Source organism: Dysidea avara, chromosome 4, assembly GCF_963678975.1.
Source record: "Dysidea avara chromosome 4, odDysAvar1.4, whole genome shotgun sequence".
NCBI lineage: Eukaryota > Metazoa > Porifera > Demospongiae > Dictyoceratida > Dysideidae > Dysidea > Dysidea avara.
In genome coordinates this window covers 29416388-29443446 of record NC_089275.1, presented here as the reverse complement: position 1 = coordinate 29443446, position 27059 = coordinate 29416388, and the positions used below count along the sequence as shown (strand labels likewise).

The 27059-nt window shown below is 36.6% G+C and overlaps 1 protein-coding gene across 1 annotated transcript in view; it reads right to left on the bottom strand.

Annotated features, from left to right (window-relative positions):
- LOC136254617 (titin-like) overlaps positions 1 to 27059 on the bottom strand; it is a 170671-nt gene that overhangs the window by 69441 nt on the left and 74171 nt on the right. Inside the window, exons 33-45 of the mRNA XM_066047361.1 lie at positions 25065 to 25343; positions 23484 to 23756; positions 23052 to 23360; positions 21312 to 21629; positions 20983 to 21261; positions 20019 to 20306; positions 16229 to 16564; positions 14403 to 14738; positions 11918 to 12253; positions 10031 to 10366; positions 8169 to 8504; positions 2089 to 2424; positions 560 to 895 (exon numbers count right to left, since the gene is read on the bottom strand). Coding sequence (XP_065903433.1) covers positions 560 to 895; positions 2089 to 2424; positions 8169 to 8504; positions 10031 to 10366; positions 11918 to 12253; positions 14403 to 14738; positions 16229 to 16564; positions 20019 to 20306; positions 20983 to 21261; positions 21312 to 21629; positions 23052 to 23360; positions 23484 to 23756; positions 25065 to 25343 — 4098 coding nt within the window. The remainder of the gene's footprint in view (positions 1 to 559; positions 896 to 2088; positions 2425 to 8168; positions 8505 to 10030; positions 10367 to 11917; positions 12254 to 14402; positions 14739 to 16228; positions 16565 to 20018; positions 20307 to 20982; positions 21262 to 21311; positions 21630 to 23051; positions 23361 to 23483; positions 23757 to 25064; positions 25344 to 27059) is intronic.

Here is a 27059-nt window from a genome sequence, read left to right as displayed (position 1 = left end):
GTATAGTGTATTAGTATAACCACATGAGAATGGCCAGCTAGTAGACTACACATACAGACATAAATCTATTGACAAAAATTCATAGACTTACAAAAAAATCACTACATTATAATTATGTAGCCAATTTAGAAAAAAAAAAGAATACCAAATTACACATCAGATAAATACCACCATTGCTATTAAATAAGACTCAAACTGTATGAGGTCAGTTTTAATGAACAGATTTTCTAGCTAGTGTGGCAAGCTTGAATGGTAATTATTGGCCTTGGTATCTGGCTTGTGGTGCATTGATGGATATAGCCTGTTATAGTTTGTCAAATATCTTTGCATTGATTCTGTTGCATATCAGTCATTCAAGAGCCAGCATAGCCCTCTAACTTTGTGTCTAAACTTAAATCGTGGTCCTGTCATAAGTTCTTCTGTTATGTTATATGATGTGCAAATTTATAATCAATGAAGAATTGATTAATTTCTAAATATAGAATGCTTATAACAAGATATTTTCATCAACTCTACAACCATCTAGTACTACATTTTGATAGTAACTTAATACACTCACCATCCTCCAGTGTCATCACAGTAATGGGATCACTAAATGGACCAATTCCTACTACAGTAGCTGCTGCTATTCTAACAGTGTAGTTGAAACTAGGATGTAACATGTCAATCAATTGTGTACGTCCTTCTGAAACATTATATGTTCTGCTGAAATTCATTCCCATTTGTGAGATTACTGTTCCATTATCCAAGTGTATTATCTCAGTTTCTATAATAATGACAAGATAGTTGATGATTATTCCATTTTGCTCCTCAAGTAAAGGTGGCTCCCATGACAACGTAATACTTTGTGATGACTGAACAGACACTATGACATTCAGTGGAACCTCACTTGGAGCTGTAGAGTAAAATTAAACATATTTAAATTACAATTTTCATTTATATAGTAGAAATTAAGTGAGATGAGCAGCTGATGACAGGGGTTCAGTAGTTAGTAGTTTGGGAGATAAGTAAGAGAGTCCCTCGTCCAAATTCTAGTCAACATATTTTTTTAATTTCAATGTTTTTGTCCACCTTTTTTGCTACTCGGTAACTGTTCTATTAGAGTATTTTGAGTCCCATGATTGTACATTTTGTTGGCTTTTTCCTTATAACTGTCATCCCTGTGATATCTTTTCAGAGACAAAAGTTTGAGCTATGATGGGTAGCCTTTGCACAGACTGGTTTTCAAGTTATTCTTCTAGGACAAAGGAGTTATGGCTCCATTTATAAAGGGCACTTGTAATATGCATTTTGGCAATATGTTAGCCGTTGGAAAATAAAGGGTTATATAAGTTTTTTACCCTGCAGGTGTAATTTTCACATGTTACACCAATTCCTTACATTCTAGAGCATCCACAGTACAAGTAGCCAACAGCTACGTTTCCTGCCATTTTAGATAGCTTTAAAACTGAGGTTGACTGTAATAGCTGAGCTCCAAATGGGGTGGGAGGCGGAGACCCAGAAGGAGGGAAAGAGGCTATTCAAAAATTGAAGATGAAGGTATAGGGATGAATTAGGCCAAGTTATGGTCCACTCAGGTCTCAAGATTGGCTTAAATGAAAGGAAATTTATAGTACAGGTCTTTGTTCAACACCATGGAACTTTACAACCACATACAACCATTCCAAGGCTCCATTAAAATAAGGCCCCACAACACACATATGGATTGCCACTGGGCTTGAGAAAAGAAGCCAGCAAAAGCAGATCACTCGAGCCTGGCTGATTTTGATTGTGAACTTTGATAGTCTATCAAGGTAGTTTTGTGTTTCTGATAAAAAATCAAATCTGCTGACATGGGCGGTAAGACTGGTTTTCCTTGACTCAGTCACATATAATTTTTTAATTACTACCTCACTTGAAACTCAAAAATGGTGAAAGCCCATTCTGTATAATAGGATGCAGAATTTTGAAAATAAAATTATATACATTAAATGCAGAAAATCTAGGGCAGGTTCAATTATTACAGAGTCGTGTCTATCAATTAGCAGATTACTATATTACACTAAGGCATTGTTAATATGAATTATATACTACATGTACAAAACTTACCATCCTCCAGTGTCATCACAGTAATGGGGTCACTAAATGGACCAATTCCTACTAGAGTAGCTGCTGCTATTCTAACAGTGTAGTTGTAACTAGGATGTAACATGTCAATCAATTGTGTACGTCCTTCTGAAACATTATATGTTCTGTTGAAATTGTCTCCCATTGGTGAGATTACTGTTCCATTGTCTAAATATAGTATCTGGGTTTCCATGACAATCACATGGTATTGAACAAGTAGTCCATTTTGTTCTTCTAGTGAAGGTGGTTCCCATGACAATGTGATATTACGAGGTGACTGAACAGACAAAATGACATTCAGTGGAACTTCACTTGGAGCTGTGTCACAATAAAACAAGAAACAAGTATCATTAATGCCTCATTCTGTTGTTGATATCTTACACATACATGACAATCATGGTGAACGTGTTTACAGCATTGTACACATTACATTAAGTACTGTAATTAATTGTATAATAAAATAAATCATCTACTGTAACAAGTTATCTAATCCAAAACAGCCAAGCTGTAAAAAAACAGTGCGGCCCTCAAAAAGGCTATAGTGAAAAAAGATGTGAAATCCAAGGTGGCGGCCAAGAAATGGCTGTGATGGTAGGTTAATGGTAAAAATTTTAATAACGACAATTCAGGTGAATTTTGGTGCCGCTTGATCAATTGGCTTCTTCCTATGGCCGGCTTTTCCACAGGAAGAAGAAAAGATGAAGTGGATGTACTTTAAATATTTTATCAGTAAATGTACAAATTATATATATATATATAATATTATATAATACATTATATTGATTACAGAAATCTCCATGGTGGTATTGATTACAGAAATCTCCATGGTGGTTTCTTTGTAACTGAATACTCTACAAGGTGACTTCTTCTAGATGCTCTTTCTACAGGGTGAATTGTTTGTAGCAGAATTTTCTACAGGGTGATTTCTTTGCAGCTGAACTCTCTACATGGTGGTTTCTTTGTAGCTGAACTCTCTACAAGGTAATTTCTTCTATAGCTGATCTCTCTACAAGGAGATTTGTTTGTAGCTGAACTATCTACAAGGTAACTTCTTCTAGCTGATCGCTCTACAGGGTGATTTGTTCGTAGCTGAATTCTGTATAGGTGATTTGTTTGCAGCTGAGCTCTTTACAAAATGGTTTCTTTGTAGCTGAACTCTCTACAAGGTAACTTCTTCTAACTGATCTTTCTACAGGGTGATTTGTTTGTAGCTGAACTATTTACAAGGTAATTTCTTCTAGCTGATCTCTGATTTGTTTGTAGCTGAACTATCTACAAGGTAATTTCTTCTAGCTGATCTCTGATTTGTTTGTAGCTGAATTCTGTACAGGTGGTTTGTTTGCAGCTGAACTTTTAATAGAAAGGTTTCTTTGTAGCTGAACTCTCTACAAGGTAACTTTTCTAGCTGATGTCTCTACAAGGTCACTAGTTTGTAGCTGAACTCTCTACATGGTGGTTTCTTTGTAACTGAACTTTCTACAAGGTGACTTCTTCTAGCTGATCTCTCTACAGGGAGATTTGTTTGTAGCTGAACTCTCTACAGGTGATTTGTTTGAAGTTGAACTCTCTAAATGATGGTTTCTATGTAGCTGAATTCTCTACAAGGTAACTTTTCTAGCTGATGTCTCTACAAGGTCACTAGTTTGTAGCTGATCTCTCTACAGGGTGACTTGTTTGTAGCTGAACTATCTACAAGATAACTTCTTCTAGGTTATCTCTCTACAGGGTGATTTGTTTGTAGCTGAAATCTGTATAGGTGATTTGTTTGCAGCTGAGCTTTGTACAGAATGGTTTCTTTGTAGCTGAACTCTCTACAAGGTAACTTCTTCTAGCTGATGTCTCTACTAGGTCACTAGTTTGTAGCTGAACTCTCTACATGATGGTTTCTTTGTAACTGAACTTTCCACAAGGTGACTTCTTCTAGCTGATCTCTCTACAGGGAGATTTGTTTGTAGCTGAACTCTCTACAGGGTGATATGTTTGTAGCTGAAATCTGTATAGGTGATTTGTTTGCAGCTGAGCTTTTTACAGAATGGTTTCTTTGTAGCTGAACTCTCTACTAGGTAACTTCTTCTAGCTGATGTCTCTACTAGGTCACTAGTTTGTAGCTGAACTCTCTACATGGTGGTTTCTTTGTAACTGAACTTTCCACAAGGTGACTTCTTCTAGCTGATCTCTCTACAGGGAGTTTTGTTTGTAGCTGAACCCTCTACATGATGGTTTCTTTGTAGCTGAACTCTCTGCAAGGTAACTTCTTCTATTGATCTCTCTACAGGGCGATTTGTTTGTAGCTGAACTCTCTACATGGTGGTTTCTTTGTAGCTGAACTCTACAAGGTGATTTCTTCTAGCTGAACTATCTCTTTCCATAGTTGCATGAACTCCCTACATGGTAACTTCTTCTAGCTGATCTCTCTACAGGGTGATTGTTTGTACCTGAATTCTGTACAAGTGATTTGTTTGCTGCTGAGCTCTTTACAGAATGGTTTCTTTGTAGCTGAACTCTCTACGAGGTAACTTCTTCTAACTGATCTTTCTACAAGGCAATTTGTTTGTGGCTGAATTTTCTACAGGGTGATTTCTTTGCAGCTAAACTCTCTACATGATGGTTTCTTTGTAGCTGAACTCTCTACAAGGTAATTTCTTCTAGCTGATCTCTCTACAGGGTGATTTGTTTGTAGCTGAACTATCTACAAGGTAACTTCTTCTAGCTGATCTCTCTACAGGGTGATTTGTTCGTAGCTGAATTCTGTACAGGTGATTTGTTTGCAGCTGAGCTTTTTACAAAATGGTTTCTTTGTAGCTAAACTCTCTACAAGGTAACTTCTTCTAACTGATCTTTCTACATGGTGATTTGTTTGTAGCTGAACTATCTACAAGGTAATTTCATCTAGCTGATCTCTCTACAGGGTGATTTGTTTGTAGCTGAATTCTGTACAGGCAATTTGTTTGCAGCTGAGCTCTTTACAGAATAGTTTCTTTGTAGCTGAACTCTCTACAAGGTAACTTTTTCTAGCTGATCTCTCTACAGGGAGATTTGTTTGTAGATGAACTCTGTACAGGTGATTTGTTTGAGGCTGAACTCTCTAAATGATGGTTCTTTGTAGTTGAACTCTCTACAAGGTAACTTCTTCTAGCTGATCTCTCTACAGGGTGATTTGTTTGTAGCTGAATTCTGTATAGGTGATTTGTTTGCAGCTGAGCTCTTTACAAAACGGTTTCTTTGTAGCTAAATTCTCTACAAGGTAACTTCTTCTAGCTGATGTCTCTACAGGGCAACTAGTTTTTAGCTGAATTCTCTACATCGTGGTTTCTTTGTAACTGAACTCTCTACAAGGTAACTTCTTCTAGCTGATCTTTTTACAGGGTGATTTGTTTGTAGCTGAATTCTGTACAGGTGATTTGTTTGTAGCTGAGCTCTTTACAGAATGGTTTCTTTGTAGCTGAACTCTCTACAAGGTAACTTCTTCTAGCTGATCTTTTTACAGGGTGATTTGTTTGTAGCTGAATTCTGTACAGGTGATTTGTTTGTAGCTGAGCTCTTTACAGAATGGTTTCTTTGTAGCTGAACTCTCTACAAGGTAACTTTTCTAGCTGATGTCTCTACAAGGTCACTAGTTTGTAGCTGAGCTCTCTACATGGTGGTTTCTTTATAACTGAACTCTCTATACAAGGTGACTTCTTCTAGCTGATCTTTCTACAGGGTGATTTGTTTGAAGCTGAACTCTCTACAAGGAACTTCTTCTAGCTGATCTCTCTACAGGGAGATTTGTTTGTAGCTGAACTCTCTATAGGTGATTTGTTTGCAGCTGAACTTTCTACATGATGATTTCTTTGTAGCTGAATTCTCTACAAGGTAACTTCTTCTATTGATCTCTCTACAGGGCGATTTGTTTGTAGCTAAACTCTGTACATGCTGGTTTCTTTGTAGCTGAACTCTACAAGGTGATTTCTTCTAGCTGAACTATCTCTTTCCATAGTTGCATGAACTCCCCACAAGGTAACTTCTTCTAGTTGATCTCTCTACAGGGTGACTTGTTTGTAGCTGATCTCTATACAGGTTACTTGTTTCTAGCTGATCTCTTGAATTCTCTTCAGGGTGACTATTCTATTAGGATGACTGCTCTATTAGAGTATCTCGATCTCGCATGTGCTGCACCAAGTTGGATTTCGTGTTATAACTCCGTGACTTTAAGTCTGATTCTTCTACACCATTGAAGGATGATTACTCCATCTGAACAGTGATTTTCAAAGCATTACTCCAAGCGGTCTATCTGGTAGGCGTGGCAAGCAGTCGTTTTTTTAATAGCTAATCTCGATTGCGTAATTGTTACACACTGTTGGTTTTTTCGTTGTATCTTCCCGGTTTTAAGCTCGATTTCTTTCAAACCACAAAAGGTTTGAGACTCAATAGTTAACCTATTCACCCACCGATTTTCAGCTTCTTCCCATACGCGGTTTATGCTGTAGGCGTGACAACATATTGGTGTTATTTTTCATGAATAATTGCTCATAACTCTTTGCCTGTTTATCGTATTCCAGCCAAAGTTGGTACCGAGATGCGCCTTTATACCCCCCTTCTGTGTGCCAAATTTCAAGGCAATCGGATATGGTGTTCGCGTTTTATAGCAGTTTTTGTAAGTTTGTGAAATAAGGAAGAAAAATAAGAAGAAAAAAAACGAAGAAACTAAGCCAATTTTGAAGTCGCATATCTCGGGAACGCGTGAAGCGATTGCGCTCAACTTTGGAATGTGGTGTGCTGAAGTTGGAGAGAGTGTCCACAGCAAAAATCGTCTTGTTTCATCTAGGCAGCACAGAGCTACGGAGGTGCGAAAATTGCGTTTTCTTTCTTCCTGTCAATATACTCACGGGTGTTGCGCGCCGGCTTCTTGGGCCACACGACACACCACCGTGTGTCTTGATCAAGTCATGAACTTTAGCTGGTTATATGAACAGATATATTAGACTATGGTACTCATAGTATGCTTTCACAGCAAAAATAGTGTTCCAATACTACATATTCTAACCCGGTCTTTATTCAGTATTGGAACAACTATTTTTAAAAACTCCCTATAACGAGACAAAATGAACCTCAAATCTATAAATGACTCTAATGTTATTCACTATTTGGGGCTGTGGTCTATTTTTGTTTGAGCCTAGGCAGAATTTTAGGACTATTAGTTCCAACACCAAAACATAGACGGAATAAATACAGTCAGTATTTGTGTATGAATTATGCTGTGTTTGAAGTTTGGTCATTAATGAGGCATTTAAAATCCAATAGATACCCGCAGGTAGGTATCTAAACTGGTTAGATACCCGTGACAAAATTATTTGTCATGTGTGCCATGAGATTTGCTGGATTCCAGTCACAACAGCCATCAGAAATCATAGCTAGAGTGTGATGAAAACATCGCTGGATAATAGAGATGGTTGTATTCATCTAGGAAGCCTAGCTACCAGTGAGTTGTTTTAACACTAATTCGATCAGGAAGCTGCCATTATTGGCAGTTACCAGAGCTGCACAAGCCATAGTCTAAATTGGTTATTTCCAAAATCCATGGTATCTTCGTCCTCGATGATAATTGTGCCATTCCCCAGGTCTCTAAAATAGCGAAGATACCTGGATTTGTGCAATAACCTACACAAATATGCAGGGAACAAGTTACTCTTCAAACCAAAGAGATTTAAAACAAAAATTGTTGTGGTGATGCTTCAAGGTTTGACAGAAACAATGTTGAATTCAGTAGACTCCAGTGGTTTGAAATTTAAATTATTAAACCTTTACACGTGGTTATCATTCCCTTGTAGCTGCTTTTTTTAGCAAATACACTATATCAAATATTAGCAAAAAAAATCTACTGTACGTATTTGCTCTAATTACTACATATCTTTTAATTCCCATACTGGCAAAACAATTAAACTTTCAAATATTGTTATGATTATACTTGACACTTGCAATTTTCTACAAGATTACATGTGGCATGTTCTAGTTAACATTTGCATTTACAATTACAAACCACTATTATTATACAGTATAATGTGTACAGTATAAACACTCACCATCCTCCAGTGTCATCACAGTAATGGGATCACTAAATGGACCAATTCCTACTACAGTAGCTGCTGCTATTCTAACAGTGTAGTTGTAACTAGGATGTAACATGTCAATCAATTGTGTACGTCCTTCTGAAACATTATATGTTCTGTTGAAATTCATTCCCTTTTGCGAGATTATTGTTCCATTGTCTAAATATAGTATCTGGGTTTCCATGACAATCACATGATATTGAACAAGTAGTCCATTTTGTTCGTCTAGTGAAGGTGGTTCCCATGACAGTGTGATACTACGAGATGACTCAGTAGATAACCTGGCATTTAGTGGAGTATCAGTAGGAACTGCACATATAAAGTAAAGAGTTTGTATTAACTCATTAATGAAGTGAGAAATGGTTATAAGGTGTACAGTAATGTAGGTGACAGTTAATCTTACTACAAAGATGTGTAACTACCTAGATATTTGATTTATGTCTTATTGGCACTGGCTTACAACTATTATAGCTGGTTGAGTCAGACTATTGTGTATAAATATGTGAGAATTGGTGTAACTGTGCTGTATTATGCCATGATGAGAAACAATTAAAGCATGCATGAGCAACTACAATTTGTGTGAAAAGAAAAGGAAGAAAGCGTCCTTAAGATTAAAAATTTTTATATGAAGAAATTTAGATGAACTTTGAGGACACATAATATTATGTGAATGGTTTATGACAGAGATCTTCCCTATTCCATTTACTTGAAAGACCATAACTTAGACTCAAGATACAAACCTGAAACTTTCTCCATGCATCCATTACACTACAGTATCTTATTGCTTACTACTAACCAAATTTTATTCCATTAGCATGTTTCTATCTGAAGCTATGAATCATCAAAGTTGGTAAATGTGTGTGGAAGACCCCTTTTCGCAAATCTGGTCACATATCTCAGTGATGGCTAGGCGGATTTAACTCAAATTTAAAGTAGGAGGTGCCCTACCCTCCAGGGAGTTTTCACAGCAAAATGGGTAATTTCTGTTCAGGAAAATATTGAGCTATGGACATTCGAAAACAATGTTTCTTGGTTCCCATAAAATACACACTTGTCTGTTGCCTGGTAGCACTGGCTATACTTAGCCGCTAACAGTCCATTCACATTAGCACGATAATACGGTTCAGTTCGACTGGGTTCGGTACAGCCCATTATTGTCTCTGTTCACACTACACAGTCTCGCTCGCTAAGTCATCCGGTTTCCATAAGCGCACAATTAAATATTTATCAGTTTGCTTACTAAAATTGGATATAGCTCTTGCTCTTCAAGTCTCTTGTGCTGGGATTCTTTCATTTCAACAAGACAGCAATAGACAGGCGGCCGTGTAGAGCTGCAGAAATCGCGTCGCGAATCGGAAGTGAGTGAAACAGTAACTGGCACAACGAAAAGTAGTTCATAACTGTCACTAGACTTTCTTTCATGCCGAACTTTGTGTCGAACAGTGTTTCTGGGTCCTTCTTCATTGGATGATTTTATTATTTTGTGTGCCTGGTGACATAATTATCGTACTGTACCGTGCTGGCCTGGTTCAATCGGGTGGGCTGGCTCGGTTCGGTTGGGCCCGGTACGGACGGTGTTCACATTGCACTTTTTATCAAGCCGTACTGTTCCGAACCATGCTACTGGGCTAGTGTGAACGGGGTATAAGCAATCTATTATATGTCCTGTTATAGACACAAGAAATTTGAATGCATATGCTAAATGAAAAGGACAGTAGCTGCAGGTCATATTTGTTTGTAAATACATGTCCACTATCAGAAAAAAATGTTATATTGTAGAGCATAATTAAAAATATGAAATTTTATGTTAATAAGAAATGATTACAAACACTCACCATCCTCCAGTGTCATCACAGTAATGGGATCACTAAATGGACCTATTCCTACTACAGTAGCTGCTGCTATTCTAACAGTGTAGTTGTAACTAGGATGTAACATGTCAATCAATTGTGTACGTCCTTCTGAAACATTATATGTTCTGTTGAAATTCATTCCCATTTGTGAGGTTACTGTTCCATTGTCTAAATATAGTATCTGGATTTCCATGACAATTACATGGTATTGAACAAGTAGTCCATTTTGTTCTTCTAGTGAAGGTAGTTCCCATGACAATGTGATATTACGAGATGACTGAACAGACAAAATGACATTCAGTGGAACTTCACTTGGAGCTGTGTCACATGAAACAAGAAACACGTACCTTTATTACCTCATTCTGTTATTGATATCTTATACATACATATAATCATGGTGAACGTGTTTACAATGTTGTACACATTCCATTAATTACTGTAGTTAATAATTGTATAATAAAATAAATCATCTACTGTAACAAATTATCAAGTAATGAACTTTAGCTGGTTATATGAACAGATACAAAATATGCAGGGAACAAGTTACTCTTTATACTGAAGAGATTTAAAACAAAAATTGTTGTATATATTGCCAGAGAAATCAGTGGTGATGCTTCAAGGTTTGACAGAAACAATGTTGAATTCAGTAGACTCCAGTGGTTTGAGATTTAAATTATTAAACCTTTACACATGTACAATGCAGTTGTCATTCCCTTATAGCTGCTTTTTTAGCAAACAAGTTTAAGGAAAAATTAGGGATTTTAAATTTGATTAGGGATCATAGAAAAATGAAATAGGGAAACAAGGGAGGTTGTCTATACCTGCAGATATACTAGTGAACATTTAATCCCTAATTCAGTCTATACCCTGGGGACTAAATGTTCACTAGTATATCTGCAGGTACAGACAAACTCCCTTGTTTCCATACTTTATTTTTTTATGATCCCTAATCGAACTTAAATTCCTGATTTTCCTTTAAACTTGTTTGTTTACTTTCTTGGTGAACCCACGCATACCGCATCAAAACAAAGGACGGCACCAGAATTAATGTTTTCGCCTGAACAAGCGCCCAAGCTATCTAATACTGCTTTGAAAGTGCAATGGCCATTATGCTTCACTTTCAGCTACGTATGTTCAGCCCGTTACACAGCATTACAAATGAAGAACAGTGTTAGAATCGTCTCTGCAATCAATTCAGTCACCACGGAAAATACGGATGATTCCCATTTACAAATGTACTGTAGGGAAGCCATGGATCATGCTACCATGAATAGACACCTTTGGCTGTCAGCAAAAATGAATGGGACACAAAGGAGGACAAAAGTAAGTCCATAATACGTGCATTGCATGTAGTGCAGTCTGCCTAAAGGCACGTCTCGGGACTAAGCGATGTCGAAGAGTGAAAAAATGAAGAACATAATCATAGCCGTTATCGAGTTACGCTTGTCTGATTAACATTTTTTTTAATTTTGTAACAATTTATTGGAAGCATTTACGATCATACTGAAGGCACTTTTGGGCTTGGTTATACCTAACCAATACTGCCAAGGTGCCAGGATGGAGTTGTGAAGTTGGTTGAATTTTTTGGCTAGGAAAACCCAAATCTCCATGATCCCTAACATACAGTACTACCGTATTGTATGATACACCATATCAAAAAAAATCTACTCTATGTATTTGCTCTAACCACTACATATCTTTTAATTCCCATACTGGCAAAACAATTAGATTTTCAAATATTGTTACGATTATACTTGACACTTGCAATTTTCTACAAGATGCCATGTGGCATGTTCAATTTAATATTTGCATTTACAATTACAAACCACTATTATTATACAGTATAATGTGTACAGTATAAACACTCACCATCCTCCAGTGTCATCACAGTAATGGGGTCACTAAATGGACCTATTCCTACTACAGTAGCTGCTGCTATTCTAACAGTGTAGTTGTAACTAGTATGTAACATGTCAATCAATTGTGTACGTCCTTCTGAAACATTATATGTTCTGTTGAAATTCATTCCCATTTGTGTAATCACTGTTCCATTGTCTAAATATAGTATCTGGGTTTCTATGACAATCACATGATATTGAACAAGAAGTCCATTTTGATCTTCTAGTGAAGGTGGTTCCCATGACAGTGTGATACTACGAGATGACTCAGTAGATAATCTGGCATTTAGTGGAGTATCAGTAGGAACTGCACATATAAAGTAAAGAGTTTGTATTAACTCACTAATGAAGTGAGAAATGGTTATAAGGTCTTCAAGTGATGTACAGTAATGCAGGTGACAATTAATCTGATTACAAAGATGTGTAACTACCTAGATATTTGATTTATTTCTTATTGGCACTGGCTTACAACTATTATAGCTATTTGAGTCACACTATTGTGTATAAATATGTGAGAATTGGTGTAACTGTGCTGCATTATGCTCTACTGCCCTGATGTGAAGCAATTAAAGCATGCATGAGTTACTACAATTTGTGAAAGGAAGAAAGTGCGCATAAGATTAAATTTTTTTAAATATTAGACGAACTTTGAAGATACATACGTGAATGGTTTATGAAAAGGGTTTTTCCTACACATCTAATTCCATTAATTTGAAAGACCATAACTTAGATTTCAAGTTGCAAACCTGAAACTTTCTCCATAAATTTCGCTACAGTATGTTACTGCTCACTACTAACCGAATTTCATTCCATTAGCATGTTCCTATCTGAAGTTATGAATCATCAAAGTTGGTAAATGTGTGTGGAAGACCCCTTTTTGCGAATCTGGTCACATATCTCAGTAATGGCTATGCGGATTTGACTCACATTTGACACAGGAGGTGCCCTACCCTCAAGGGAGTTTTCACAGCAAAACGGGTATTTTCTATTCAGGCGATTATTGAGCTACGGACATGCAAAAATGATGTTTCTTGCTTCCTATAAAATATACACTTGTCTGTCGCCTGGCAGCACTGGCTATACTTGGCCACAAAACACTCTATCATACGTCCTGTTACAGACAAAAGAAATTTGAATTTATATAAAAATTACTGCTAAATGAAAAGTAAAGTAGCTGCATCTCATATTTGTGTTAGAGTTAAAGCACCACCACACATGTGTACGGAAATTACAGTACGAGGGGGTGTGTCGAGAGGCTAATACAGCACGTGGTGAAGCCGAGTGCTGTATTTGCCTCGAGACACCCCCGAGTACTGTATTGTTCGTACACACAAGCAAGGCAGCGCTTTAAGCGTTATATTGTACTTCCTGGTCACGTCTGGCTCGGAGCGATTTTCTCTAGTACTCAAATCGCTGCGATTTTCGGTGATAAGGATATCAGTAAGTGTTCATATAATCTATTTCTAGTCGTAAAACAAACTAATAGAATTGACTGTTAGCTTTTTTCATTGTATCTTCATGGTCTTTAGCTCGATTCTCTTTCAAACTACAAAAGTTTTGAGGTTCAATAGTTAACCTATCCATGCACCAATTTTCAGCTTCTTCCCATAAGCAGTTTACCCCGTAGGCATGACAACATATTGGTGTCATTTTTCATGAATAATTGCTAATAACTCCTTCACTGTTTATTGTATTTCAACCAAATGTGGTACCACAATGTGCCTTTATATCCCTCTCCTATGTGCCAAATTTCAAGGTAATTGGATATGGCATTCACGTTTTATGGAAGTTTTTGTAAGTGTGCAAAAAGAGGAAGAAAATAAGAAGAAAAAAATGAAGAAACTAAGCCAATTTGTGATGTCACACATCTCGGGAACACTTGAAGTGTTTTCGGACAAATTTGGTATGTGGGGTACTGGCATTGGCAGGCATGTCCACAGCAAAAATCGTCTTGTTTCATAAAGGTAGCACAGAGCTATGGATGCGCAAAAATTGTTTTTTCTTTCTTCCTGTCAACATACTCACGGGTGTTGTGTGCTGGATTCCTTGGCTACATGACACACTACCATGTGTTTTGATAACTGAACTTACAATATACCTGCTGGTACATACTATAAACTATTTTGTCTGCGTACATGGAATTTCAGAGACTAGGGAAACAAAATTTGTAAGAAGAATAACTGATTGTTAGTTGTGATCATGACAAAACTGCATAGAAGAAGTAATAGGTATGGAGATTCTGAGGTAATAATGTACATCAAAAGTTCCTATTTTCACTCTTCTATCAAGGAAAAATAGGGATGTGATTTACATTACCACATCAGCAATCCTTTCTCCATCCCTCTTATTTCTTGTTTGTGCATAGTAACAACTAACGGTCCCTAATCTTCTTGTTCAAATATTTGTTTCCCTAGTGCAATATACAGCACAATTACAGTAGGTAATTAAACACTCACCATCCTCCAGTGTCATCACAGTAATAGGATCACTAAATGGACCTATTCCTACTACAGTAGCTGCTGCTATTCTAACAGTGTAGTTGTAACTAGGATGTAACATGTCAATCAATTGTGTACGTCCTTGTGAAACATTATATGTTCTGTTGAAATTCATCCCAATTTGTGATATTACTGTTCCATTTTCTAAATATAGTATCTGGGTTTCCATGACAATTGCATGGTATTCAACAAGTAGTCCATTTTTTTCTTCTAGTAATGGTGGTTCCCATGACAAAGTTGTATAACGAGATGAGTCAGCAAACAAAATAATGTTTAATGGAGGTTCATCTGGAACTGTTAATATGAAAATATTCACAAACGTTAAGCATATATTATACTATTTCAGATTTTAAAATTTGGTTACATATTATTATATTGTTGCTCTTCTTTTAACTATTTAGTTCACTTCAAAAGCATGACTTAAGGATTAAATGTCCACTAGTATATCTGCATGCATGTGTAGGTGACCTCCCTTGTTTCCCTAGTTTCTCTATGATCCCTAATTGAACTTAAAATTCTGAATTTTTCCTTATACTTGTTTGTTTACTTTCTTTATACCATTATTATTACTGGTGAACCTATGGATACCATATCAAAAGAAAGGATGGCACCAGAGGTAATGTTTTTGACTGAATGTGCTCCCCAAATATCAGTTACTGACTCAAAAATGGAAGTGGCTATTACATTTTGCTTTCAGCTATATTCAGCCTGTTACACAGTGCTACAAATGATGAACAGGTGGGAGAAGCGCATCTGCAATCAATCCAGTCATCATGATGAAAAATATGGATGATTTGCCTGCCCCAGCTGTCAATTACTGACTTGAAAGTGACCATTATGCTTCACTTTCAGTTATGTTCACCTCATTTCACAGCATTACAAATGAAGAACAATAGGAGAAGCACCTCAGCAATCAATCCAGTTACCACGTAAAACATGGACAATTCCCTTAGGGAAGTCATTGTACTATTGCAAAATGACACCTTTTGCCATTAGCAAAAGGAAATGGAACACAAAGTTAAGTCCATGATGCATGCATTGTACATACTGCAGTATGGCAAAAGCACATCACAGGTTGAAGAAACATCAAACAGTGAAAAAATCAAGCCCATAGCCTTAGCCATTTTCTAGTTACATCTGTCTGAAGGCATCAGGCAGGCAGGCAGTTAGTCAGTCAGTAGAAAATCCCATTGATTTTTTAATTTGTAGGAATCTATTGAAAGCATTTGGTTGAACTGAAGGCACTTTTGGGCTTGAACCAATACTGTCAAGGTGCCAGGATGGTATTGTGAAGCAGGGTTTTGGGTGATATTATTGGCCAGAAAAATTCAGACCTCCATGATCCCTAATATAGAGTATTATCATACTGTATGATAAATGCACAGGTAAAAACTTATTTATAGACAGAAGAATGAAAAGATCAAACATCAGATTATTTTAAAAGATCTTGCTACTTTTCTTTTCCAGTGGAATTTAAATATGCAACTGTGGAGCTACACAGACTATTCCAATGTCCAAAGTTTAAACATTTCGGTATAAAAAAGCTTATATACCTGTAAGGAATATTACTAGACTACACTGTAGACTATACTGTAGCTATGTTCCATTAGACATAATAGAAAATCTAAACTATCAACAATGATAAAGGACCTCATTTCAATTACATGTGTACGTCTGTTTGCATCAAACCAAACATAATAATATTATTTTCTGTTCAGAGCAACCTTAAAAAGGCTGTGTGGACAGACACAATGCAAAATACAAAAGTTAATCAAAGTACTCACCATCCTCCAGTGTCATCACAGTAATGGGATCACTAAATGGACCTATTCCTACTACAGTAGCTGCTGCTATTCTAACAGTGTAGTTGTAACTAGGGTGTAACATGTCAATTAATTGTGTACGTCCTTCTGAAACATTATATGTTCTGTTGAAATTCATTCCCATTTGTGAGATTACTGTTCCATTGTCTAAATACAGTATCTGGGTTTCCATAACAATCACATGATATTGAAGTAAAATTCCATTCTGTTCAATTATTAGTGGTGGCTCCCATGACAGTTGTACACTCTGAGATGACACAATACTGACGGATATGTTTTGAGGTGACATGGAAGGAACTAAAATGTTATTGAGTAGAACACTTACACAATACAAACCCACACTTATTAACACAAGCATATATACCGTATTTATTCGATTTGTGCCGCACCCTCGAATAGTACTGCAATGTGGTACTATTTGAAGGTCTTTATCCTTGTTTTTTAATTGTACTACACCTTCGAATAGTACCGCACTATACTTTTGTAATTACTCTTTACTAGTGCTCTCATACCTGTAGTATTAATCTCCATCTCGATTTAAGGAAGGCACTGTCCTGGCAAAACTTAAATGGCTATCACATAATCGAAATTCCGGATATTAGTTAGTAAATGAACCATGTAGCACGAGGCGTGACATGGTTGTGCTACAAGGACTTGAGTGAAAGAAAGGTCCTGTGTAGAAGAAGCAAGTAGCAACGTGTTGTGTATGTTTTATAAACTATAGTGTAGAATAGTTATAGCAGTGGAAGGTTTAAAATATTAGTAGTGCACCCTCGAATAATACCGCAGTGCGCACCATCCGAAGGGTTTTATTCTTATTTTTGGGCAAAAAATAATAGTACCCCTGGGGCACAAATCGAGTAAATACGGTACATGTATACCAAACACATAAATACTTAAGGTGCTAGCAGGCCACTCAGAGGCCAACCCACTAGAACATATGCCGCTATTACATCATAATTTAGGACATTAAGCATACTCAAAGTACAATATCCACATTAGGCAGCCATGATTTATGCTAAAGAAAACTACAAGAAAGAGCTTGTTTTGAAAACCACCAACAAAATTATCATCTGGGAGTCCAAGAGAATAATAGTGTGAATTAGTCTGAAAGTAAGTGCTAGTTTTACAGACACGTGTAAAGCATTCTAGCTTATAGTCAACACATGGTCATACTGTGTTTTCTCGAGTGATAGGTTAAATAGCAAGTTATATTTGTAAATGTAAGCCTGTTTTAATGTAGGGACAATGTTCCAGCTGGCCTATTGCAAGATGCTGACTGTGCATAACTGGCATTACCTATCAAAGAGCATCTTAGCAACCCAACACATAACAGGAGATCTCCTATTGTGTAAACAAGAGGAATAAGGTATTTTCTTTGTTCAGTACAGCATCTATATTTTAATAAGTTTGTATTGGTGATTTATTGGAATTTGTTGTAACAAGTGTGTGTGTGTGTGTGTGTTTGTGTGTGTGTGTGTGTGTGTGTGTGTGTGTGTGTGTGTGTGTGTGTGTGTGTGTGTGTGTGTGTGTGTGTGTGTGTGTGTGTGTGTGTGTGTGTGTGTGTGTGTGTGTGTGTGTAAGCTCTACATTTGTGACCGGATCTGCGAAAACAGGACATAGTCGCACAAGCCTAAATTTACAGTATAAAGCATTGAATACATTGGGTGAAATACTTGCGTATTATTGAAAAATTCCGTAAATGTTTTGAACGCCTCTTTCTTAGTGAAGAAAGGGACTAACAATACAACCCTGGATATCATCTTATTCGCCTGCTCAAGAGGAGTTGGAAACTCTTTGTTGCAGTAGACCCAAGGACGTGGAAGTTATGAGCGTTTGTTTACATCACATCGAAGTGATCATACGCAATCGATTTTTGTTCACAAATTTTGCCTTTGTATGCAGTGAAGAAGGGTGAGTAAAGGAAACACTTCCCCAGTAATTGGTCCCCCGGTTCATGGCAAACACGATAGTGAAAATCGTAGCTCCGTACCTCAATCCATTGGTAAGTTACAGCCGTTTATTTAAGCGCCTGTAATTTATTTTCCCTATACTTGCTGTACAAATCGATTTTTCTGTTGTTGCTACTTTGTAGGGCTGTAACTCCCAAAGGTATTGGCATATGAAGCTGAAACTTTGCCAGTGGGTACATTTGGCTAAGTAGATTATAAATATTTAATAAACAGGAATTCAAAAATATGTGATTATGTCCTGTTTTCGCAGATCCAGTCACATTTTTGCATTGCAAAAATTTAATGCTATATTCTGGAACACACGACAGTCAGATCTTTTGGTAGGCCAAAAAACTGCATTCTGGAATACAAGATAGTTGGATCTCTCAGTGATAAATTTGTTAACTTTTAGTGCACAGTTTTATAATTACGACTGTGTATCTATGAAAAGGAGTCTTATAGCCTTTGCAATTGTATGTATCAGGCAACCCATAACTTGACTTGAAGGTACCTACCAGCTTAATACCAGCTTAAAATGTGGTCACATCATACCCCTAACATATCATTGTTGCTTTGTAAAATTAGGTGGGTAAAAATCTGAGGAAACATGATTAGTCAAACTTGGAAATTTGGAAGCTTTAAGATCTATTTTTGCAGATCCAATCACAATTATTGTAATCCAGCAAAACGTTACAAGGCCCAGAGGTCGAAATTTGCTCACAGATGCTCAATGACTCAATAAAGAAGAAGTTGGAATGACAAATCCATGCATGCAGTTTCCACAAGTTTGTTGAAAAACCTCCAAAGTGAATCTGATGCTTGTACAAGTAGCCAGTATCTAACTGCAATAAGAAAAATGTATAGGTTAGCTTTGAGAGACTACATAGTGTATGAATAACGAAAGGTACTATCTTGTACTTTGACGTCTGTAGATTAGAAGGTTGGGTCAATCTTCAAAACAGTAGTTAAAATTCTTGTAGTTATCCTTGCTCTGTATTACAAGTAAAAAAAGAGTTCTTCAAAAATGTGCTACTATCATGGCTTACTACGATCAGACTAGCTATACAATTCTGTTACAGTTCTATCAACAACTTATAAATATCTTCGGGGTACTGTTCTTGTTGACTTTCCAATTATTAATGCTCAGTCTACATATTCAGAGTATTAGCAACAGCTTTCTGATATGGTTGAAGCTACACGTATTTCATTCTTATAAAACAGTGGCTCTTTACCTTCCACAGGATTCACTAACAAACTGCCAACTTTCATGCAATTTATGTACATGGCTGTATCAAGAATTGTATAATCTTGGTGGTTTAAGGCATGGAAAGATATCTTAAAACGATCAGAAATGTGTAAGTGTGCATCTGCTGTATCTATACTACTGTAAGCACATGTAAACTAGTGTAGATACTAGTATTGCTAGAGTAGACACTATGCAAAGAGTTCAGCTATCCAACCAGATTACTCTAGATACATTATGTTTAAAGAGCCTGTCTCAGACTATTCTCATACTGTCCTCTATTGTGCTTGGAAGAGTGTAAATTCCAAAAGTAACTGACACTGACTGAGACGTTACTACAGTAGTTGGATACTAGCAAATAAGAAAAGCTCTCTATAGACAGTTTCATTCTATGTAGCTGTATGTACATGGCAGTGAATCGATGGTGATATTGTAGGTAAAAATAAGCTTATTATATTTTTTTAATAAATAATCAGAGTGTAGCATAACAATCCCATTAATGATTCATATGCATGACTGTACATACGTATATAAAGATTAGTATACTGTTACTCACCATCTTCAAATGTTTGACTGCTAACAGGATCACTGAATGGACCTAAACCAACAGAAGTCATAGCTGCTACTTCAATAACATATTCTTCAAATTCCTGTAAGTTATTAGCGACAATACTAGTGTTAATGGTGATGATAGACACAATAGTTGTATTCTGATAAATGATGTTCACTTGATAGCCAGTGATGACACCATTTTGATCATTAAAAGGAGGTGGATCCCAAAACACAGATATTGATGTTGAACTGATCACCATGGTTGTAACATTTTGTGGAGGTGCTGATGGAACTATACAAAAAATAATATAAAATTATGCAATAATAAAGGATATAACGACTTAATTTAATTTCTGTTGCTTTTATGGTTGCTCAACTATTGTTGCTAGAAGTTGAGAGGTGATTTATGCTAATGAGTGTTGAGTAATATAATGAGTGTTGGTTGAGTGCTGAGTGACAAATTAATGAAGTCCATATATGGAGCTCCATTCAGCACACACATACTCTAATAGAAAATACACCTTCAACATTATTATTCTCGAATTCAACATTCAGGATAATCAAGGTGTTCAGATAATAGAGGTGTACATAGATAATATGCAAATTGAATATTTCCCTATTGTTTAAATGGTGATTAGCTTTGTAGTTCAATACAACGGCACTGTACACATGCATCCAGAAACCAATTTCATTGCATTCTGAAGTAGCATGAAGTATATGCCTCAGAGTAAAGCATACATACAGTACCTGACCTGTAATTTCATTGCACAGTACTCACACTGACTACTTTAACATAAAGCTGCTTTGCTGGACTAGTACTGGTGTGAACAGACAAAGAAACAAGCCATGCACGCATAATTTTCCAAAAGAGACCAACGTAATCATCACAACTTATAAAGATGTATTTCCATTATACCTATACATTATATAGCTTTACCAAATGTCTATCAACTACATAATACACTTACGATCTTCAAATGTTCTTGCTAAAAGCATACTAGTAGAACCTGCACCTGCACTGGTGTTAGCATAGATAGTAAAATTGTACACAGTGTCTTCATTGAGACCAGTAATAGTGCTTATAGTAATATTATTGTTGTACACTATTTCTATAGTATCAGTAGTGTTAGAATAGACCACAGTATAGTAGAGTATGATGCCATTAGTGACTGATGGTACACCCCATGATAATTGTATGTTATTAGAAGTGATATGTTGTACTATGAAGTTTGTAGGAGGTCCAGGTACTATAATTGAAAATGTAAATATCAACACAATAAAGTACTACATATTTTACCATCTTCATCGGTTCTCACAACTATTTCAACAGTTGCTATGCCAATGTGGACAAAGTTTGGTTGCTCAGTTTGATCACCAAATGAGAAGGCTCTCACACGGTAGCCATAAATTGTGAATGGTGTTAACCCTGACACTACAACTGTTTGATTACTAGTATCATCAACAGTATCCAAAGTGATGTTTAGTATTACAAGTGATGACTCCAGAATTGAGTAACCTCTGATCTCACCATTTGGTGACTCAGGATATTGCCATGATAACTGTACTGTAGTTGAATTGAGTACCATCACCATAAATCCTACTGGTGGGGATGAACCTGTAGTGATTGTACAAGTTGCTTAATTTGTGCAGTATCATTGAAACTTTCTCTAACTACTAAATACCTTACTGCCATCAGTGAGCAAAAATATATGGTTAAGAGTTAATTAAGCATTGATCTGTATTACCTTATATTGTACTTTGCGGGGAGGATCAAAGCGATGACGCATATCGTGTTCTCCATACAGTACTAATCAACTGCATAACTGTACTGCATGAGTCATACAGTACAGTTATGCAGCTAATTGGGCAAATACAGTACAGTTATGCGCTTAAATGGGCAAATACAGTACACTTGGGCAAATACAGTACAGTTATGCGGAGAATTTATTTGTGGAATGTTATGTAAACAACACACTGTAAATCGCTAAAACCAGCCAAACTAATCCTTTGAGTTTGTTCTACGGCTAGGAATAGACTGTATAAACACTTACTGATCGTCTGATAACGAAGCTTTTTAAACACGACTCCACTAAGACAGCACGACTGATCATGTGCGTGACATTGTAAATTGCTAAAACTAGCCAAACCAATCCTATTAGTTCGTTCTACGACTAGAAATAGAATAGTTAAACACTTACTGATATCCTTATCACCAAAAATCGCAGCGGTTTGAGTACTAGAGAAAATCACTCCGAGCCAGACGCAACCAGGAAGTACAATATAACACTTAAAGCACCGCCATGCGTGTGTATGGAAAATACAGTACGAGGGTGTGTGTCAAGAGGCTAATACAGCACGAGGCGAAGCTAACTGGGTGAATGCAATGACATCTCTGGAGGCTGTGGTGTAGCCATCATTATGCAAAACCATTAAGTATACAATGGTCTAAATGTAACAGATCTATACATAATACCTAAAGCCATCTGTCGGTTCATCTGCATTTCATTTGAGTCCACACATTCTTCTCACCAGCTGTTGCACATATTGGAGTGGTTTTAGCTCAAAATAAAGTCATCTACAAACAACCTGACATATACACAAAGCTTCTATCTGCTATCATCCATCATTTAGGGTTTATTTACTACTGACCACTTTTATGGCTTCATCTAATACATTTTCTACTGATTTGACTTGTCAGGTTCTTTGAGCATGATATGATTGGTAATTTAATGGCACCGTGTCTAATATGAAATAGTATAAATTAATCAAATGTTGTACCAAGTTTGGTGTACCAAGGTTGATGCATTTTCACTTAGTTGCTCTACTATATGTCTATACAGTCAGCAAGACTATTAAACATTATTTCAAAATGAATGAGCATTAGATCCTAATGCTTTTTGTCCACCATTTTTAAATTAGTGTACGCGTATAAGCATATTAAAAATTAATAATATTATAGTAGTATAGCCAGGGCAATGAAATTCTGCACATACAGAGGTACCAAAGCTAGTTATAAAATGTTTACAAATTTTCTTACTGTATGGATCAGTTAAAATACTGAAGGTATTAGTCAATTCTCCAGCTCCAATACTAGTATATGCCCTTACAGCCACACTATACATTGCGAAGGGATCTAGTCCACCAATAATAACTTGATAAGAAGTGTTTGTGGTCACAGCAACTGACACACTGGTGACATCATCATCAAGAGAAGACACATTACCAACAAAGTAGAGGATTTCATATAATATAATAATTCCATTGGATACATCTGGTTCAGACCAACTGACAACTATTGCTGTGGAATTGATCTCATTGACAAATAGATTGCCAGGGGGACCAGGTACTGTAAGATAAAACAAACACATCAACTTACACTGCATAGAAAAAATAACAAATCATCCTTGCTGAACACATTATACATACATAGAGACTTCAGACAATTGAATTTTATATAGACATTACTCACCATCTTCATCGGTGGTGACAACAACTATACCACTCCCATTTCCCTCAACAACAGTAGTGGCAAACACTTGAACTTGATAAGTAGTAAACGTTTCTAACATGTTGATGATGACTGATGTGTCCATAGTAATAGTGTTATCAACATCATCACCAGTAGTGTATACAACACGGTATGACCTCACTATGCCATTTGGAATAGAAGGTGGTAGCCAGCTAACAGCTATAGATGTCGAGTTTAAACTATTAGCTGTGATGTTTTCTGGAGCACTTGGAGCTGGAGTGTACAGAATCAAAATATACAAAAAAAGGTTGATAAATAATGTTACATACACAATATACGTAACATACTTGGTGCAACACAAAATTTTATTTTTAAAAGAAGTAGTTCATACAATAAAGTGGCCTGGAACAGTTTCATAATTAGCAACGGTTTAATTATAATTTAAACTATGGTATGGCTCATTTACAGGTTTACTAAATCACTTAGTCACCTGACATGCTCACTTAGTCACCTACACATGTTCATTTAGTAACCCGCCCTCAAGCAATTATGCATGCATATGATAAATAATTACAACACGAAGGCACACTGCAGTACTTGATAATACTGTAATACTCTTCTTCTCCGTGTTCCACACATAATTCTGGACAAATAGTAGACTAAACGGTGTATGCGCTGTAGGGACTGTTACTTTGGTTACCGGTCTAATAATTTTTTGTGGGAGCTGTAAGGACTTCAGGAAGAAACCGTTCCATTGTTCTGCATTGCTCTTTCACCCTACACTCATGCTGTGGCTATAAAGGTAAGTACTTTAAACCATAGTCTAAATAAGTTAGACACCGCAACCAATGGGAACTGAGTGATTTAGTAACCCCTCTAGCCCTTAGTAGTGCCCTCGCTGTGCTCAGGACGCTACAGCCTCAAGCCATTGGGTTACTAAATTACTTAGTCCCTTGGTCTTGTTGTCTAACTATTATTTATTATTAGTTCTTAATCACAGTGGATAATCAGATAAATAATAGCAATTGAACCAAGCACATAGTGATAGTTTGTTTTGGAGGACTAAACTTTTAAATAGTCTATTATGCTATCAAAATTAAAAATCATGTTTGATAGGTGGCTGTTTTATTAGAGTGCATAGGTATTTCTTGACTGTTGTATTAGATTTAGTGCTCTATTAGAAAATCTCACTGTTATTTTTTAAAAAGTGTGATAATCAGTCAAGAAGCAGATATGTTTTTGAATGAAGTAACAATGTGTAGTACTGTACATTTGCTTTGGCATGTGAATTGTGAATACCTATCAAAATAGTCTCCATACTATATATGAAGGCACAATGTTTGATACTTTTGCTGGCTATTAATCTTGAAAGTATACCAGCATAATTGATGCAAGTTTAGACTACACCTCAAACTCATACTACCTACATCCCTCAAGAGTTCCTGTTGTTTTATAAGGGATAGAGAAAAATTTATTTTTAATGTGAAAGCACAAGGTACTTTATAGCAATGGTTTGCTTGTTTATGGTAAAGCTATTATGAAAATCGTCACCTCAACATTATTATTTGAAACATTACTCACCTCCTTCATCAGTTATCACAGTAACACTATCACTAGGTTCACTTGGTGTTATAGTAACTGCTAACACATAAAATGTGTAATTAGTGAAGGGATCCAGTCCTGATACCAACACAGTCACATCACTAGAGTTCACTTCCATCATCTCCATGTCATCACTACTACCATACACTACAGTGTAATAGCGTAGGATCCCATTAGTGATACTGGGTGGATCCCAGGTGACCTCTACTGTAGTAGAATTGATGACTGAAGCTAAAACATTCTCTGGTGGGACGGGTGCTAGCAACAACCAAAACATAAACACATTACAGTACATCTGTATCATTTATCAGGTAAATCAATACAAAAGCACCACCACAACAATATAGTATTAATCTCACAAGCTAAACTTTACCCATACAATAAATAAATGCAATTCCATCTGTGTGCCTATTACTAATGACCCAAAGACACTAACACAAATTATGATATATATTACTGAGATGGCACATGAAAGTCAAACATAAAGAAGGAACATAAACAACTCCAGATTTGAAGAAATCATAAAATATCATAGTTAGCAGTAGCTACGCAGTGTGCAAGTAGCTAGAGGGCGTGCAAATAACACGTTTATCATTACCGTTATTGCTAGGACCAGGTCATATCAATCAAGTACATACACTGATACGACAAGCCTCGGGTGAGGCTATGCATGACTAGGTGGTGAAGGCAAGATCAAAATCAACATAGTACAATAGTGACAGATATAACGCAACAGTGACATTATAACTAGATGCCATCAGTAGCTAAGTTCCGGTATATTATTGGTGTGGCAAAGGCACAGTGATGTGTATGCAGTATATATGAATACAAAACATACAGTAGAGAGCTATATATTATTGTAATATTGCATACAGCAATACATTATTGGCAACACTGAAGATAGAAGTTATTCAGCTATGTAGCCAGTATACAGCACAATATCAACTAGTACTGGATCCCTGACATCTGGATCCCTGACATCTTTGCCCTTGTCTTGGTCCCCAGGTCGCCTTAATGATTTGTATAAACAATAAAGGGAACAAGATTTTATGTACTTCAACTATCTGATGTCTTGTTGATTTACCTCTATCCTCCACACCGATCCCTCGTTTGATTCTATTACTGATTTTATGTGACCTAGCCTATCTCTGTCACAAGTAGCTAAATGCAGTTCATCAGTGGTAATGCAATGGTACAGCGATGTGTACACACTATATGCATACTAGTACAATTTGCAGGAGATACACATACAACACTGTAGTAGTTAGAGTATGCAAGCAAGGAGTGCCAGATAAAGGAAGACATCCAAGCCAGCAAGCAGGTGAAGGCAAAATGTACAATCCAAGCAAACATTAAAACATTCTATGTTCCGTTAACAATACATTTACAAAGAGACAGCCAAACCAACCAGAGCAAACTTCCTTCGTATTAATGTCGGGCATGGCCACCTCAATTGCCTGTTTTGTAGTGTGTGTTATATGGAATAGTATGGCTTTTCAGTCACTAGCACGAAAATGAGTACGTATTGTACATTTGTGCCTTTGTTAAATGGTGATTCTATCACTGGTTAGTGCATGTCTGTAGGCCTTTTAGTTTTCACGTACATTTATTTAATTAATTAATTTATTATTCCATCTCAGTGAAAACCTGTCTAGTTCGCACAACTTGCAAATTTCTTCTTTTTTTTCTCAGCATCATCTGCATTGTTCAAGCAATAGTTCACCAAAGTTTCAGTCGATTATGGTCAGTAGTTTTCACTAGACAATAGGTAGAACAAGGAAATCAATTTGTACAGTGACTACACAAAAAATAAACTACAGGCATTTATATTCGCAGCCATAACTTCCGTTTGGATTAGTCTACAAGGGTGGGATTTGGCTTACAACGTTAATCATGGATTGGCAGATCTATCAACCAAGGTATAGTTTTAGTTTTGCACTTGCAGTCACTTGCACATAAGTGTATGAAGGAGGT